At 35.0% G+C, this 15,536-nt stretch overlaps 1 protein-coding gene across 1 annotated transcript in view; it reads left to right on the top strand.

Annotated features, from left to right (window-relative positions):
- GABA-B-R3 (gamma-aminobutyric acid type B receptor subunit 3) overlaps window positions 1-15,536 on the top strand; it is a 40,134-nt gene that overhangs the window by 18,454 nt on the left and 6,144 nt on the right. The window contains exons 3-8 of the mRNA XM_036375801.2: window positions 2,689-2,832; window positions 4,953-5,228; window positions 7,656-7,916; window positions 13,319-13,672; window positions 13,869-14,170; window positions 14,408-14,546. Coding sequence (XP_036231694.2) covers window positions 2,689-2,832; window positions 4,953-5,228; window positions 7,656-7,916; window positions 13,319-13,672; window positions 13,869-14,170; window positions 14,408-14,546 — 1,476 coding nt within the window. The remainder of the gene's footprint in view (window positions 1-2,688; window positions 2,833-4,952; window positions 5,229-7,655; window positions 7,917-13,318; window positions 13,673-13,868; window positions 14,171-14,407; window positions 14,547-15,536) is intronic.

Genomic DNA, 15,536 nt, shown 5'->3' with positions numbered 1-15,536 from the left:
AAATGAGTGCTCACGTGATGGTCTGTTTCCACTATTTCCACGATTTTATCGCGATTTTCGACGACAGGCCTCCCGACGCGTGGTGCATCTTTGACATCGAAATTACCAGAACGGAACCTGGCAAACTATTTTTGTACTACACGTTCGTTTACAGTATCGGGCCCATAAACAAAATTAATTTTTTCAGCCGATTTGGCTGCTTTTTCGCCTTGATCGAAGAAAAATTGTAAAATATAGCCAATTTTCTCTTTGCTCTTCACTCACAACGTACTGAGTCAATCAAAAAAACTGTCAAAGACAAACTTTTAGCGCGAATAAACACTTTTTAGCGCCGTATAGTATGCGTATATAGTATGGCATGATATATTATATTATATAAATGCACATGTATTCTATAAATTCTGAAAACTGTGTATCTGCTAATATAATATGATCATGGATACTGGGAGAACATTCCTATTACATACTGTATATGTAAAACCAATAGGTAGAGCCAAAATGGGACTATGGGAAAAATGGGGTTTTATGTTTCGATATATCTCATACGGAGGCGAATGATTATCAAAAGTCGTATCAATGGTCTAATTTTGTTCACTTAATTATGACGGTAACGTAGGAAAGTTTAAAGATAAGGAGCTTCTGAGGCGCGTAATATTTCGGTCTTCATTTCCCATAATTCTGAGTACCCTACAAAGAAACAATCTTTATATTAATATTATTTCAATATTCGTGCTTGAGCTGATGCTTTCTGGTAAAAGACAACATAATTAAAGGATTCAAATGTTTTAAACAAGACTGTGCACATTTTAGGGGAGGAAAATCTCAGATAAGTGACTTAAACGCAATTTAAGCATGCACAATTTTGCATTGATACTCGAATTTGTTGGGAGGTAAGGACAGGCAATACTACTTGTATTTATATAACAAACCACCTGTATATATAAATACATACTCGTATGTATATGTATACTCATTCGCAACAGCATCTCAACATAAATGCATACATACATATCTAAGTAGACACATATGTATGCATATACATACTATGTGTGTATAAGAATCTAAGGATATCCATACCTAATGAAAGGAAATCTCGTTTCGAGTTTTATTGTACAAATCTATATAAAATATTCATGGGACACAATGTACTCTACTGTTTAATAGCCTGAGCAAACTTTCTTTAACGAACATTTAGTCGCTTTAAGTGTGACATGCTGAAAATATTTTCAGTTAAATATACAAACATTTATATATGTACATACATGTATGTGTACAATAAGTATAATTAATACAACATTTTTATTGCTGTTGCTAATAGTTTTTGTTGTTGTATAATAGTTTTGTTCACTTAATGGATGTTTGTATCAGAAGCGGAGAATAATTTGTTGATTTAAGCAAGAGCTCGTGTCTAATTTCGTGAAGATAGCTCGTCAAATAAAAAAATTTTCCATGCAAGCAGTTTACTCCGATCGTTCAGTTAATATGGCAGCTACATGTCATAGTCATCCGATCTATACAATTTCTTCGGCGATTAGATTATTGCCTGAAATAATAACACATGCCAAATTTCGTACCTCGTCAAATGAAAGAGTTTTCCATACAAGCACTTCATTCCGATTGTTCAGTTTGTATGGCAGCTAAATGCTATAGTCACCCTATTTGAATAATTTCTTCGAAAATTAAATTGTTGCCTTAAATAATAATCCGTGCCAAGTGAACATACCTCGATAAATGAAAGAGTTTCCCATACACTTGATTCCGATTGTTCAGTTTGTGTGGCAGCTATATGCTATAGTGGTATCGGTCGTTCCGACAAATGAGCAGCTTCTTTGTGAGAAAAGGACAGGTGCAAAATTTCAGATCGATAGCTTAAAAACTGAGGGACTAGTTTGTATATATACAGACAGACGGACAGACAGACATGGCTAAATCAACTCAGCTCATCATGCTGTTCATTTATATATATATTTTATAGGGTCTACGACGTTTCCTTCTGGGTGTTGCAAACTTCGTGGCAAACTTAATATACCCGGTTCAGGGTATAATGAAATAGCGTGTTTTACTTATAAAAGTGGATCTTAACAATCACTAATAACAGAATTTTCGAACATGCGACTGTCTTTACTCCAAATGATTGGTGATGGTATATGAGGTAACTTATTGAAAACCTGTGGCAATTTATTAGCCTGTGGTACATTAGTAGTATGTGGTATTGGCAAATATTGATAAAATCGGGTCAATACTACCCGCAAATCCCATATACTATTAATAATTACTTTCGTTATTCAAATTTCATGCCAAATATGTCGGTCAGTGAGTATTATTTATATATGTTTCCAAATATGTTCAAAATTAATGCAATCACTTTCTCGATCGCCATTATACCCTATATAATGATTTCCGCCTTTCCACTTGACTTGTTTAATTCTTGACATTTTTTAATATAAAATTTTGCCAACACCTGAAGGGCTTTGATTCTTACAAGTTGCAGGAGTATACAATTTACTTGTTTTAATATTTGGTTGCCTAAATTGGAGATGATTTTTTTCAAATAGCGGGTATAACATAATACATATAAACAATTTCTACGATATATGTTTACATAAGTATATGTCTATGTCTGTGTATAAACAATATATTCTCTTTACTTTGCAATTCTCTGTCCGAATGCTTACCCGTCTGGCTTAGTGTGATCCCGGTGTTGGAGTTGATCGATTTTTTCATGCCATCTATACGCAACCTGACACACGTATGATTATGCTGCTGGGCTCCGCATGTTCGGAGGTGACTGAAAGCTTAGCCAAAGTGGTGCCGCACTGGAGTATTGTGCAGGTAAGAAATCTTGAAGGCATTATATGTATGTATGTAGTAAATACATCACTGAATTATACATTGGAAAGTTTCCGGAAATTGTCATTCAAACTACCCATGCTGAATATTTTTCAGCACTTTTTTTTGTTAAGTTGGTAGCACTGTCTTTAATTACTACGCCGAAAATGAGCGCGATCTGTCAACCAGTTTGTTTGCAGCAGCTGTTGAAATCAGTCGACCTTAATATTAATTTGCGATTTTTACAATGGAAAAAAATATTGAACAAAGAACTTGCATCAAATTTTGTGTTTCAAACCAATTTCGTGTGCGGAATCGTTGCGAATACTAGAAAAGCTCGCGGAAATGCTTGGCTTGTTCCAAATGAGCTGCATTTTTTGCAAAAAGGCCATCGTGTGCGACGATTTTAAGACCAAAAATTCGTTCAATACCATCGATCAACTACCGTATTCACCGGATTTGGCCCCATGCAGTTTTTTTGTTTCCACCTCAAGTTACCACTCCGGAGGAGCCCGTTTCGACTCGATTGAGGCCGTAAAAGAAAATTCGCAAAAGGAACTAAAGGCAACCCCCCAAGACAAGATTATAAATTTTTCGTTTCCGGAAACTTTCTGGTCACAAGGTACATAAATATCACTGTACTTTTACTTGAGGTCAATTAATCTTATTATTCTTATTTGATAAATGAAATTTGTACAAAAAGTTGAATTTTAAGCTTTATGATTTGATAAATGTTCTAATAAAATAAAGAAATAGTCTCAAATGCTCGATTTATCTTTAGGGAAATTCTAAAGAAAGTTAGTAGCCTGTAAAATTATTAAAAATGGGTCTGTCTTTTTGAAGCGGTACCGAAAATGCCGATGAAGTGTTTAAAAAATGAATATATCGATTGGACTCTTACCGTTATTGGAGATAATTTTTTAAGATATGTTCCAGAGAAGACACTTCGATAAAAGATAATCTTATGGATATAAGTTATTCAGAAGACTACTCGTTTTATTGTTGTTGTTTAATTAATTTGACGAATGCCACCAAGTTGACAGTGTTTGACCTGTTAAAAACCGAATTCTTTTCGGTAACGTAAACCCAACTGATGTGGGAACTAAAAATTTGATTTTTGTTTTTTAATCACGATGTTGTACGCGAAAAAAATTTGTATTCTAAAATAAATTATTTTTAATACCCTTTTATTAGCTTAGGTTGTATGTATGTAATGGAATCTTAGAGCTCAATTTTCACCGGTTTCCAGAAGTCTGATCAACTTGAAACTTTGCAGACGTGTCAAGAACCGATGACAATGCAATAAGTTGATAACAGTTTTCCATTACTTTAAAGGTGGGTGTAACCCCGCCCCTAAATGGTTCAATGTCTATATCATCCAAACCGCTAAAGCTCAACCAAATTTGCTGAGAGACCCTTTTTCATATGCTGTGAAAATGGACAAAATCAGATAATAACCACGCCCACTCCCCATATAACAGTTATGTAAAAGTATACTAAAAATATACTTTTATTTGGTTTTGTTTAATCCCGTATTTGGGATTGCAAAATAAAAAAACTTAATTCAAATGTTAACTCATATATTTTTTTAATGCATTATTTGCAACCCTGGTTATGTGTAATCATCATACGTTTTTCTGACTATCGAACTCGTACCACCGACATTTAATATTGTGTTTTTAAATAAGTATTTGTATCCATCAGCAATATATTTTTCATTTATCAAAAATTTATCGAAAAAAGTATCAAAATATATTCTAGTATAGTCTAACGAACTTCATCCATTTTTAAGAACACTCTATATTGATACATGCAATGTGCCAAATTAAAATTTGTTGCAAAACCAAACTAACTTGTCCAAAAATTTAAAAGGAAACCATAGGGCACAAATATATACAAGTATTATATAAATAAATATATATTGTATCAATTTGTAAAACTAGCTGTCCCACTAACACAATATGATTGGCATTTCTACGTATTATAAATACATACATACGTACATATATTTATGAACAGCAACCTTACCGCCACGCACACATACAAATTACAGATATATATATGCATATGTATGTAATAAAGTATAACCGAAAGTCGTTTTTTTTGGTTATATGTGCCCACAGGTTTCGTTTGGTTCCACTTCACCAGCGCTCAGCGACCGCAAGGAATTCCCCAACTTTTACCGCACCGTCGCACCAGACTCATCGCACAACCACGCGCGTATTGCTTTCATACGTTTCTTCGGTTGGGATACCGTTACCACATTTTCCCAGAACGAAGAAGTCCACTCATTGGCTGTCAATGATTTAGTAACTGAACTGGAGGCGGCAAATATCTCGTGTGCGGCAACCATTACATTTGCAGCGACAGATTTCAAGGAGCAACTATTACTGCTACGAGTAGGTAGAACTATCGACATATGTTTTGCGTCTGTAGGTACATAAACCGCAAACACAAATTTGTACGCATACACATACCGTTCTATATATTTATTGTGGTGATAATTCCCATAAGCTTATCAAGTTTGGGTTTGATTTCTGTGCTTTTGTTGGGTATATAGACTTACATAGTATATGTACGTGTGGGTGAGTTTTAGTTTATATGGATATAACATCTATATTTGACTGAGAGCTTTTTCATATACACTCGAGTTTTAAAAGCAGTTTGTAATTAATTATGGCCAATCGCAATCATACTTAAATTCTGAAATTATAATATTAGCGGATGGACATCCCAATTAGGCGTTGGAAGCCCAAGCGAACATCTACTATTTCTTATTTTTTTATTTTTCTTGTCTACTGGAATTTCATAAGAAGCTATTTTCTTTTCAGATATGTGTTCAGCAGATTGCTTTAACTATAGATACATTTTTTTATAACTTTATAACTTTATTGAGATTTTTACCCGTATTAGAACTTTGTAATCGTAGTGGTGCCACTTTCTATAAGAATTGAAGGTCGTACAAAGTTGTGCCAACCTTATCCCAAAGCCAAAAAGCATGGAGAGACTCTTCCAGACGGCCAAGGAAGACATCATAACAAAAGTCCATTTTCTCATATTGACAGACTACTGATTGAACATGTTACAGATTGCTGAGGCATTAGAAATTTCAAAAAACGTGGGTATGGGGAAACTATTGACGCGATGTGTGCCGCGTTTCCTATCTCCAAACAACAAACTCAACAGTAAAACTACTACTCAGCAGTGTTTCTACATGATTTACACTATTTTTTACACTAGTGCACATCAGGGGCTAAGTAACAGTGAACTTCACCAGGGAGAATGCTCTAAACATAGCGAAGTATGTGATATCGGCCGAAAAGGAATCGTTCCCGTTTTCGGGTATTGCAGATGAGCGTAAAGGAAAACTTATAAAATGACATAATTGAACACTTAATTAAGATACATGACAGTAATTTGGTACAGGGGTTCGCAGTAACAAGGAACATCTATTGGCAAACTTTTTTTTTATGTGAGTGTAGCCCCGCCCTCCTAAATGGTTTAATGTACATATCTCCCAACTGCTGAAGTTAACACAGCCAAACTTGCTGGGAAGCATAAAAGGACTTCTTGCGCTTCTTCATATACTGTGAAAATGGGTAAAATCAGATAATAACCACGCCCACTCCCCATATAACGGTTTTGTTAAAAACTACCAAAAGTGCGATAACTCGCTGAATATGCTGTGCAAGAGTTTTATAGGGCTTAGGTGAACTCACTACCAGACGGATTTCAACTAAACTTTGTGAATGAGGTTACCCAACCATTGCTATTAGACACTGATTCTTTGACTTCCAGTACACAAATAAAATACCAATTATTTAAGCATATGCCCAAAAATTGTCGAAATCGGGCTATAACTGTTTAAGGACCCAGACACCAAATATCTGAACCCTATTGCATTTGGCTGATTGTTTACTAAACATATTGGTCAGTATGTGAGGTCAAATATTGAAATTCAGAGAGAATATTTGTGAGATTACAGCATGCCCTTGTGCCAAAAAACGGGTAAAATCGGGTAAATACCTCTCTTAGCCCACTTATACTTAATATAAAGTTTTTCGACTTCCGGTTGATTTCTATTGGTCAACATATAGCTGCCATACAAACTGAACGATCGGTATGAAGTGCTAGTATGGAAAACTCTTTCATTTGACAAGGTATTTTTACGAAATTTGGCATGAATTATTATTTAAAGCAGCAATGTAATATCCGAAGAAATTGTTCGGATCAGATATATCATATAGCTGCCATACAAACTGAACGATCGGAATCAAGTGCTAGTATGGAAAACTCTTTCATTTGACAAGGTATCTTTACGAAATTTGGCATGAATTATTATTTAAAGCAGCAATGTAATATCCGAAGAAATTGTTCGTATCAGATATATCATATAACTGCCATACAAACTGAACGATCGGAATCAAGTTCTTGTAAAGAACCTTTTGTATTTGTGAAGGGTTCGGTACAACCGAAGTTAACACACCCAATCACTAGGAAAGGCCAATCTATAAACTTCTTTACAACATTGTGTGAACGAACTCATAACAAATTCAAAGACGCGATATAAAATCGATAAATCTGTAGTAAATGCTTGCAATTTCAACACATACTTGTTCATTCCCCAACTTTTTTCATTAATCTGCATTGCTGAAATAAAAATATACGAATCAATATACATACCTATATTTTCATCATTTTGTTATATTTCCATTTCTTTTCACAAACCACTGACCGCACTGCTGTAATCGAACGAATCGAACATCGACAATTTACGTTGACAATTGTCAACCGCCTACAAAACGCCATTTTTGCTGCGCGCAAAGGAAACGGATACGCGCATTATTATCGGCAGCTTCTCGCAGGATTTAGCACCACAAGTGATTTGCGAAGCATTCCGGCTACGCATGTTCGGCGCGGATTACGCCTGGATATTGCACGAAAGCATGGGCGCGCCTTGGTGGAACGACCTATCGGCCACGGGAACCAATTGTACAACGAAGGAACTGCAGGATGCCGTCGAGAATTTGCTGATCATTGCCAGTCACAATAGGATTGTGGGAAATAAGACCAGCTACAGTGGATTGGTAAGTCGATTATAGTAACAAGAACAACACGAGTAATAACACTACTATGTAACGATATTTATTATGAGGAAAAATGAAAACTGATTTCGCGAACCGTGGGATGTCGAGCAGCAGACCTGTGCCTGTAAATCGTATTTGCCTACGTATTGACAAGTATGCATGTGTGTGTGTCCAGCTATACATATTTATGTGTACTTGACGTATTTTCGGCGATTTATAGGTTTTTCCATGCTGGTTTGTCCATTGATTGTTTACTTTATGGCAAATTGGTCTGCAAATTTGACGGCACGAAAAATGATTTATTTGATTAGACTATTTCGTTCTGGCAAATGGATTTGTGCTAAATGAGAATTGGAATTCAAAATGTGTGTATTTATTTAGCAATAAAATAAGTTTAGTCACACTTAATAAATTTGCTCGATAAATTTTTTAAAGTAGTTGGTGAATTGTAGAAAAAAATAAATGTGTTCTTCTTTTGGAAATGAATAAATATAGTTTAAAAAAAAACTAAAGACACACGCTTTTAAAGAATATCGAACTAAAAAGTTGAAAATAATTTTAACAAGTAAGGAAGGGCTAAGTTCGGATGTAACCGAACATTTTATACTCTCCCAAAGTCAAATGGTATACTCGTTTAAGATTTCTTTGTGGATTGACTGATATTTTCGGTAGAAGGTCAATTATAGGCACTGGGGTCCACATATTTAGTACTTAGGGGCTTGAACAGTTTCGGTTCGATTTAGACAATTTTTGGTCACAAGGTGGCATATTTTAATCGCATTATTCACGCAAAGTTTTACCCCGATACAATCATTGTTGCTTGATTTGCATACTGGAAAGTGAAAGAAACAAATATAATTTAAAATGGTGTTATATGGGAAATAGGCGTGGTTGTAATCCGATTTTGCCCATTTTCGCACTATAACATAGAAATATGAGAAGAATGTTATGTACCGAATTTGGTTGAAAATGGTTAAGCAGATCTCAAGATATGGGTTTTCACCTAAAAGTGGACTGTGCCACGCCCACTGTCTAATTTTGAACACGGTTCCTATAAAGTCATCTCATACCATCCCAGAGATAATATTTGATGTCTCTGGCGTGTTTAGTGCTTGATTTATCGCGCTTTTAGTAGTTTTTAACAGTACTGTTATATGGGGAGTGGGCGGAGTTGCCACCCGATTTCAACTATTTTCACACTGTAGATAGAGGTTCTAAAAGCATTTGCTTCCAGTGAATTTTGTTATTACAGCATTAGGAGTTTAGGAGATATGCACATTAAACCTCCCTAATGTGATCCTGTGTACCAAATAAGAGACTTGTATTTTTTTTTTTGTAAAGGAGAGTTACAAACAAACGTACTGGCATACAAATGAAGCTAACAAAAGCGTGTTAAAAATAAATTTTCGTAAATACTATGTATTTGGTGGGTGCAATTAATAATAGATACAATTATTGCACAACAGAAAATGGAGGACATTTTAAATAAACATTTTAAAATGCAAGTGACATTGGAGGCATTTTTTTTCTATTTAAAAATAAAGACACGTAAGGAAGGACTAGGTTCGTTCAACACCGAATATAAAATAATCTCCCAAACTATGCAAATTTAACCTTAGAGTCTCAAAGGCGTTGCAATAATTTTAGTTTATTAATTTAAGTGATAATTGGAAAGATCCCTTCGACAGGCCTGAAGTAAAAGACTTGGACATAATTTAATTAAAAGCTATATTTTATTTGGTTACTTACTTATTTTAAGTGTGGAAAAACGCAGGTGAAATTTATGAGCTTCTCAAAAAACTTAATATTTCGAGAATGTTTGTTTTTCGCACCTTGGGTTTGGTTCTTCTCTATATAGACCATTGATGAACTAATATGGTAGATTTAAATTTTTAAAATCAATAAATATTTGTATTATTATTATTGACATTAATTTAATATATGAAATTAATGACATCCGCATACTTACTATATGGTGAGTAAAACGAACTGAACCTATTTTCAGTACCATTATCATAACATTATAATAATTTTTATTTTGTCAGCTAATTTTCTATATGATATTCAGTCAATCAGATATTTCCCGGATAAGTTCTGGATCGATTGGTGACAAACTATCACTATAGTTACGGTTTAAAGGAGTTGAACGATTTTGAATAGTTTACTGTCCTGCTAACCGACTTGTCCTGCTAACGCAGAAGGGCCGACAAGTTGAGGCAATTAAGCTGACAAAATTTCTGAGAGCATATAACAGGAAGCTGCACTTCGCATCAGCTATTATACCCACAATATCTAGCTCGAAACTCTTCTTTGAACCATTACATTGATGTAAAATTTTATATTAAACAAGTAAGGAAGGGCTACCAAATGTCTTCAGGTGCTAGTAAAACTTTATATTAAAAAATGTTGTGGAAGATTTAAACATCCATTATTGGAGGAAGTCTTGAATAAATTACAATCAAATTTGGTATCTTTCTTGACTTAGATCATTACCTTAAACTCAATTTTATTGCTATAGCGTCAGCTAAAATTATATTAAAAACATTTTCAAATCAGATATATGTGATATCAATTCAACCGAAGAGGCTAAATTTAATATATATTGAGTTGATATGGAAAACGTCAATCAGAGGATTTATTTTATTATGGATATGCGGCTTATACCAAGGTCTAGACTAATTCCATTCTAAATTGGCGCTAAACCATATCTTTTTAAAGAAAACTTGTCCATTTAATTTCATTAAAATATAACATTTTGAGCAACCTGAACGGTGTAAAGTCAGGTGGAAAGACGGAAATCTTATAGGGTCTATAGGAGGCAGAGCAAGGGATGGGTTGACTGCATTAATTTGGACATTGCTCAGGTATACTTGAGAACATATTCACCATAAAACTTGTTAGAAAAACGAAAATCATTATATGTAATAAATGGGCATTGGGGGGTATAGTAGTGACCCAATTTTATTGAGATAACTCTCATATTTGCCAACATATTCGGTATAAAGTCACCCGAAAGGTCGAAGTATAGACTCCACTCAACCTAATTTTGATATTCAGACATCCTGTTATTAGGAAAGGATTCTCTCCGAAATTCAGTTATTTATCATACATATTAACCGATATTTTTAATAAAAAGTCAACTATGGGCACTGGAGTCCACGAATCGGTACCTAGGGGATTTAACATTATTTATGCAAAGTTTTACCCCTATGCATTCATTGATTTGCAAACTGGAAAGTGAAAGAATCAGATGGAATTTGAAAATGTGTTTTATGAGAAGTAGGCGTGGTTATAGTACGATTTCCTCCATTTTTGCAATGTAATATAGGAGTCAGAAGAATGATATGTATCGAATATGGTTAAAATCGGCCGAGATATGTGATTTCACCTAAAAGTGGGGTCCCACGCCCATCGTTCAAATTTGACACCTGCCCCTATAAAGCGCTCTTGTTAGTTCCTGGGAGTAAAATCTAATGTCTCTGACGGACACTTCTAGTAATTTTTAACAAAAGCATTTTATAGGGAGTGGGCGTTTTCATCCGATTTCACCTATTTTCACACCATCGTAAGAAGGGTTAAAAAAATGTGTCTTGTGGATGATATAGCTTAATTGGTTTGGAAGATATATACATTAAACTTATTATCGGGGGGTGCCACGCTAAGTTTTTAAAGATTTTCAAACCGCAGGTGCCACTCCTTAGTGTGATTTGTTGTGCAAAAATTGAATTCTCTATCTTCATTTACGGCTTAGTTATGCCCCTTTATACGTTTTTGATTAATAGAGTTTGTGGGAGTGGCAGATCGTCGATTACGCCCATCTAGCAACTTGTCCTCACTATTTTACCAAGGAACACGGGTATTAAGTATTAATATATATTAATTTTTACTCAAGTTAACGCTTGCACAAACGGACGGAAAGACGAACAAATAGACAGTCGCTCGGATTTCAAGTCGTCTCCTCAATCTGATCACCTATATGTATATATAACCCTATATCTAACTCGATTATTTTTAGGTGATATAAAAAATGTTAAAAAAATGGCACTATTTTGAAAAAAAATTTAAATGAAACAAGTAAGGAAGCTCTAAGTTCGGGTGTAACCCAACATTTTATACTCTCGCATCTTGCAAGGATCAAAGCCAGGGAAATTCCTTCAGGTGTTAGCAAAATTTTGTATTAAAGGAAGTATTGATCTGATTCAACCAATTCTTAACATGATATGAATTTAAATTATATATCTTACACATAGGCCGATATTTATTTTTGTAATCCGATTTCGCCCATTTTCGCACTATAACATAGAAATATAAAAATAATGTTATGTACCGAATTTGGTTGAAATCGGTTAAACAGATCCCAGGATATAGGTGTTTTCACCTAAAAGTGGGCGGTGCCACGCCCACCGTCTAATTTTGAAGTCGGTTCCCATAAAGTCATCTCATACCATCCCACAGATATAATTTAATGTCTCTGGCGTGTTTAGTGCTTGATTTATCGCTCATTTTCCCACTGTCGATAAAGGTGCTAAAAAAAGTTGTTCTCAGTCAATTTTTTACTACAGCTTTAGCGGTTTAGTAGATATGCACATTAAATCCATTAGGGGGCGGGACCACGCCCAATTAAAAAAAAAATTTTAATGCGGATGCCCCTCCCTAATTTGATCCTGATACAAAATAACAGTCTTGTATCCTATTGTGGAGCTTAGTTATGGCAATTTATTTGTTTTTGATTAATGGCATTTTGTGGGCGTGGCAGTAGTTCAATTATGCCCATCTGCAATACCAATCGTCTTACGGTACCAAGAAACGTGTGTGCCAAGTTTCATAAAGATATCTCAATTTTTACTCAAGTTACAGCTTGCACAGTCTCTTCATCTCGATCGTTTATATTACATATATATATGACGGTGATACAAACAACCGTTAGGTGAACAAAACTATTACAATCTGTAGCAACATATTGCGACAGTATAATAAATTCAAAACTCGATTTTGTAATAGCAGGTATTATTGCTTTTTAATTCCTAAATAAATATAGCAGAGGAAAAAATTATTTAACGCAACTAAAATGTCGTCTTATCGGTATGTAGAACATATTTAGGATATCCGTTAGTATATTGTTGTATAGTAATTTATTTCAAGGGTTGCGTTATATTTTCTTTCAAAAACGTTTGTTTTAGTAGTCACGCCATATAATTAAGGTTTCATAATATCGACATTACCACAACTATAATTTAAGTAATGAAAGAGTTTGATAATTTCTGTTTTAATAGTCATACCTATGATGAAACATGCATATTCTGAAGATAATTTTTAAATATTAGATATGATAAGAAATACGAGTATTATTCATTCTTCAAGTAAAAATTTATGACGTATGCAATTTTATTCTTTATGATCAGAACAATGAAATGTTCTTGTCCCAATTACGTCAAAGGGCGAATGGTCTGCTTGATAACGGCAGTGTTGATAAACAACGAAACTCAAATGCGGCGCAAAGTCAGAAAACGATTTCATTAAGGGATAAAGTATTGAACACTAACGACATACCCACCCTAAACGCTATGGCCGTATCGACTTATGCACCTCAAACGTATGACGCAGTTTGGGCAATCGCTTTAGCGTTACGAGCTGCCGAAGAACGCTGGCAAAAGTTGGGTTTGCAATCAAAAATCAATCAATTCGATTATGTGCGAGCGGATATGGCACGGGAATTCCTTCAACAGATGGCGAAATTGGATTTTCTGGGAGTGTCGGTAAGTGAAGCGACAATTGAGTATTTTCCTTAAGAATTTTTAACTTTTTTTACAACAGATAAATGAAAACAAGTTGCAAAAAACAAAACGAAGTTACGTTCTATATAATATAATTGTACAATATTTTTCATGTGTGTGCTCTTTTTTTTTTTTTGTTTAACTATATTTTCCTTTATCCTTCACTTACAACTTCCAGGGTCCAGTTTCGTTTAGTGGCCCGGACCGCATTGGCACAACCGCCTTCTATCAAATACAAAATGGCACACTCGCGCTCATTGCCCTCTACTACCCAGCAGCCAGTCGTTTGGATTTTCACTGCCCCCATTGCTGTTCGGTGCGCTGGCATAGCGGCCAGGTGCCCATCGCCAGACGGATTTTCAAAATGCGCGTCGCCACTATTGCGACGAGCGCCTTCTATACGATAGCCACGCTATCGGTTATCGGCATCATATTAGCCTTAGCTTTCCTCGCCTTTACGTTGCACTTTCGAAAAATGAAGTGAGTAGTCAGTTGTAGACTTTAACGTTCTGATAGTTTCAAAAAGTGCAAGAGCACTGCGAAATGGCAAATATGAGAGTGCAAGTTAAGTTGTCATAAAAGTGCTTGCCATAAACGTATATTTGAACCATTTCGCCGTTTTCTTTCATAGAAGGTAACACACACTTCAACAAACTCACTAACTTTCTATTTATCGTTTTTTTATTTTTTTTACAAAACAATTTTTCTTGGCTGAAGAGCAATTAAGCTCTCCAGCCCTAAACTGAGCAATATTTCTGCAGTTGGTTGCGTTTGTGTGTATGTCGCAGTAATTTTGCTCGGACTGGATTATTCCACATTACCCACTCCGGAGACTTCATATTCTAATGTTTGCACGGTGAGTATTGTATGACAAATACCCTGATCAGGTTATATTAAATTTAGCACGATGTTTGTAACACCCAAAAGGAAGAGTCAGAGACCTTATAAAGTGCATATACAAATGATCATCGTGACGAGCTAAGTCGATTTAACCATCTCCGTCAGCCCGTCCGTTTTTTTGAGATATTAATCTGAAATTTAGTACCTGTCGTTTTCTCACTAAGAAGCTGCTGATTTCTCGCAACGGCTGATATCGGCTTTTCCATTTTATGAGATATCTTCACGATATTTGGCTTGGGTTATTGCTTAGGCAATGATGCAATCTCCGGGAAATAGTTTAGATTTTTCTTGTTTTAAATTAAACATCAAGTTAGTTTAGCACTCTTTGTTTCATTACTTTTAAAAGTTTGGTTCCCCTAACGGTTGTTTGTATCACCATATACATATATAAGTGATCAGAATGACGAGACGAGTCAAAATCCGGATGACCGTGCAAGAAAGGGCTATATGGGGTTATAAAATTGGACAATTGGCGTGGTACTGCCACTTTTAAGTGAAATCATATATCTCAGGAACTACTTGGCCGATTTCAACCAAATTTGGTGTGTTTAATTTAGGTAAAATACCATTTGATTTTTTTTACAAATCAAACATCAACGAAGTTATTAGAATAAAACTTTGAACAAATTGTGTCCTCAAGGTATTTAAGCTCACACCCAAAAATTTTTGAAATCGGACTATAACTTTTCTAGAATCTAGGCAGCAAATATGTGGACACCAGTTCATATGGCTGATTTTTTGCCGAATATATCGCTTAGTCTGTGAGTTATATATTGAAATTCGGGGAGAATGATTTTGTGATAACAGCATGTCTTTCTGTCAAAAATGGGTAAAGTCGGCTCAATACTTCCCTTAGCCCCGATTAATCTATTTCTAATAATAGTGTAACGTCTTGTCTGTAATTGTAAATAATGGATGCAATACTTCCTATTTTTAATTAAAATAT

This window comes from Bactrocera oleae, chromosome 3, assembly GCF_042242935.1.
Source record: "Bactrocera oleae isolate idBacOlea1 chromosome 3, idBacOlea1, whole genome shotgun sequence".
Taxonomy (NCBI): domain Eukaryota; kingdom Metazoa; phylum Arthropoda; class Insecta; order Diptera; family Tephritidae; genus Bactrocera; species Bactrocera oleae.
This window is presented reverse-complemented; position numbering and strand designations above follow the sequence as displayed.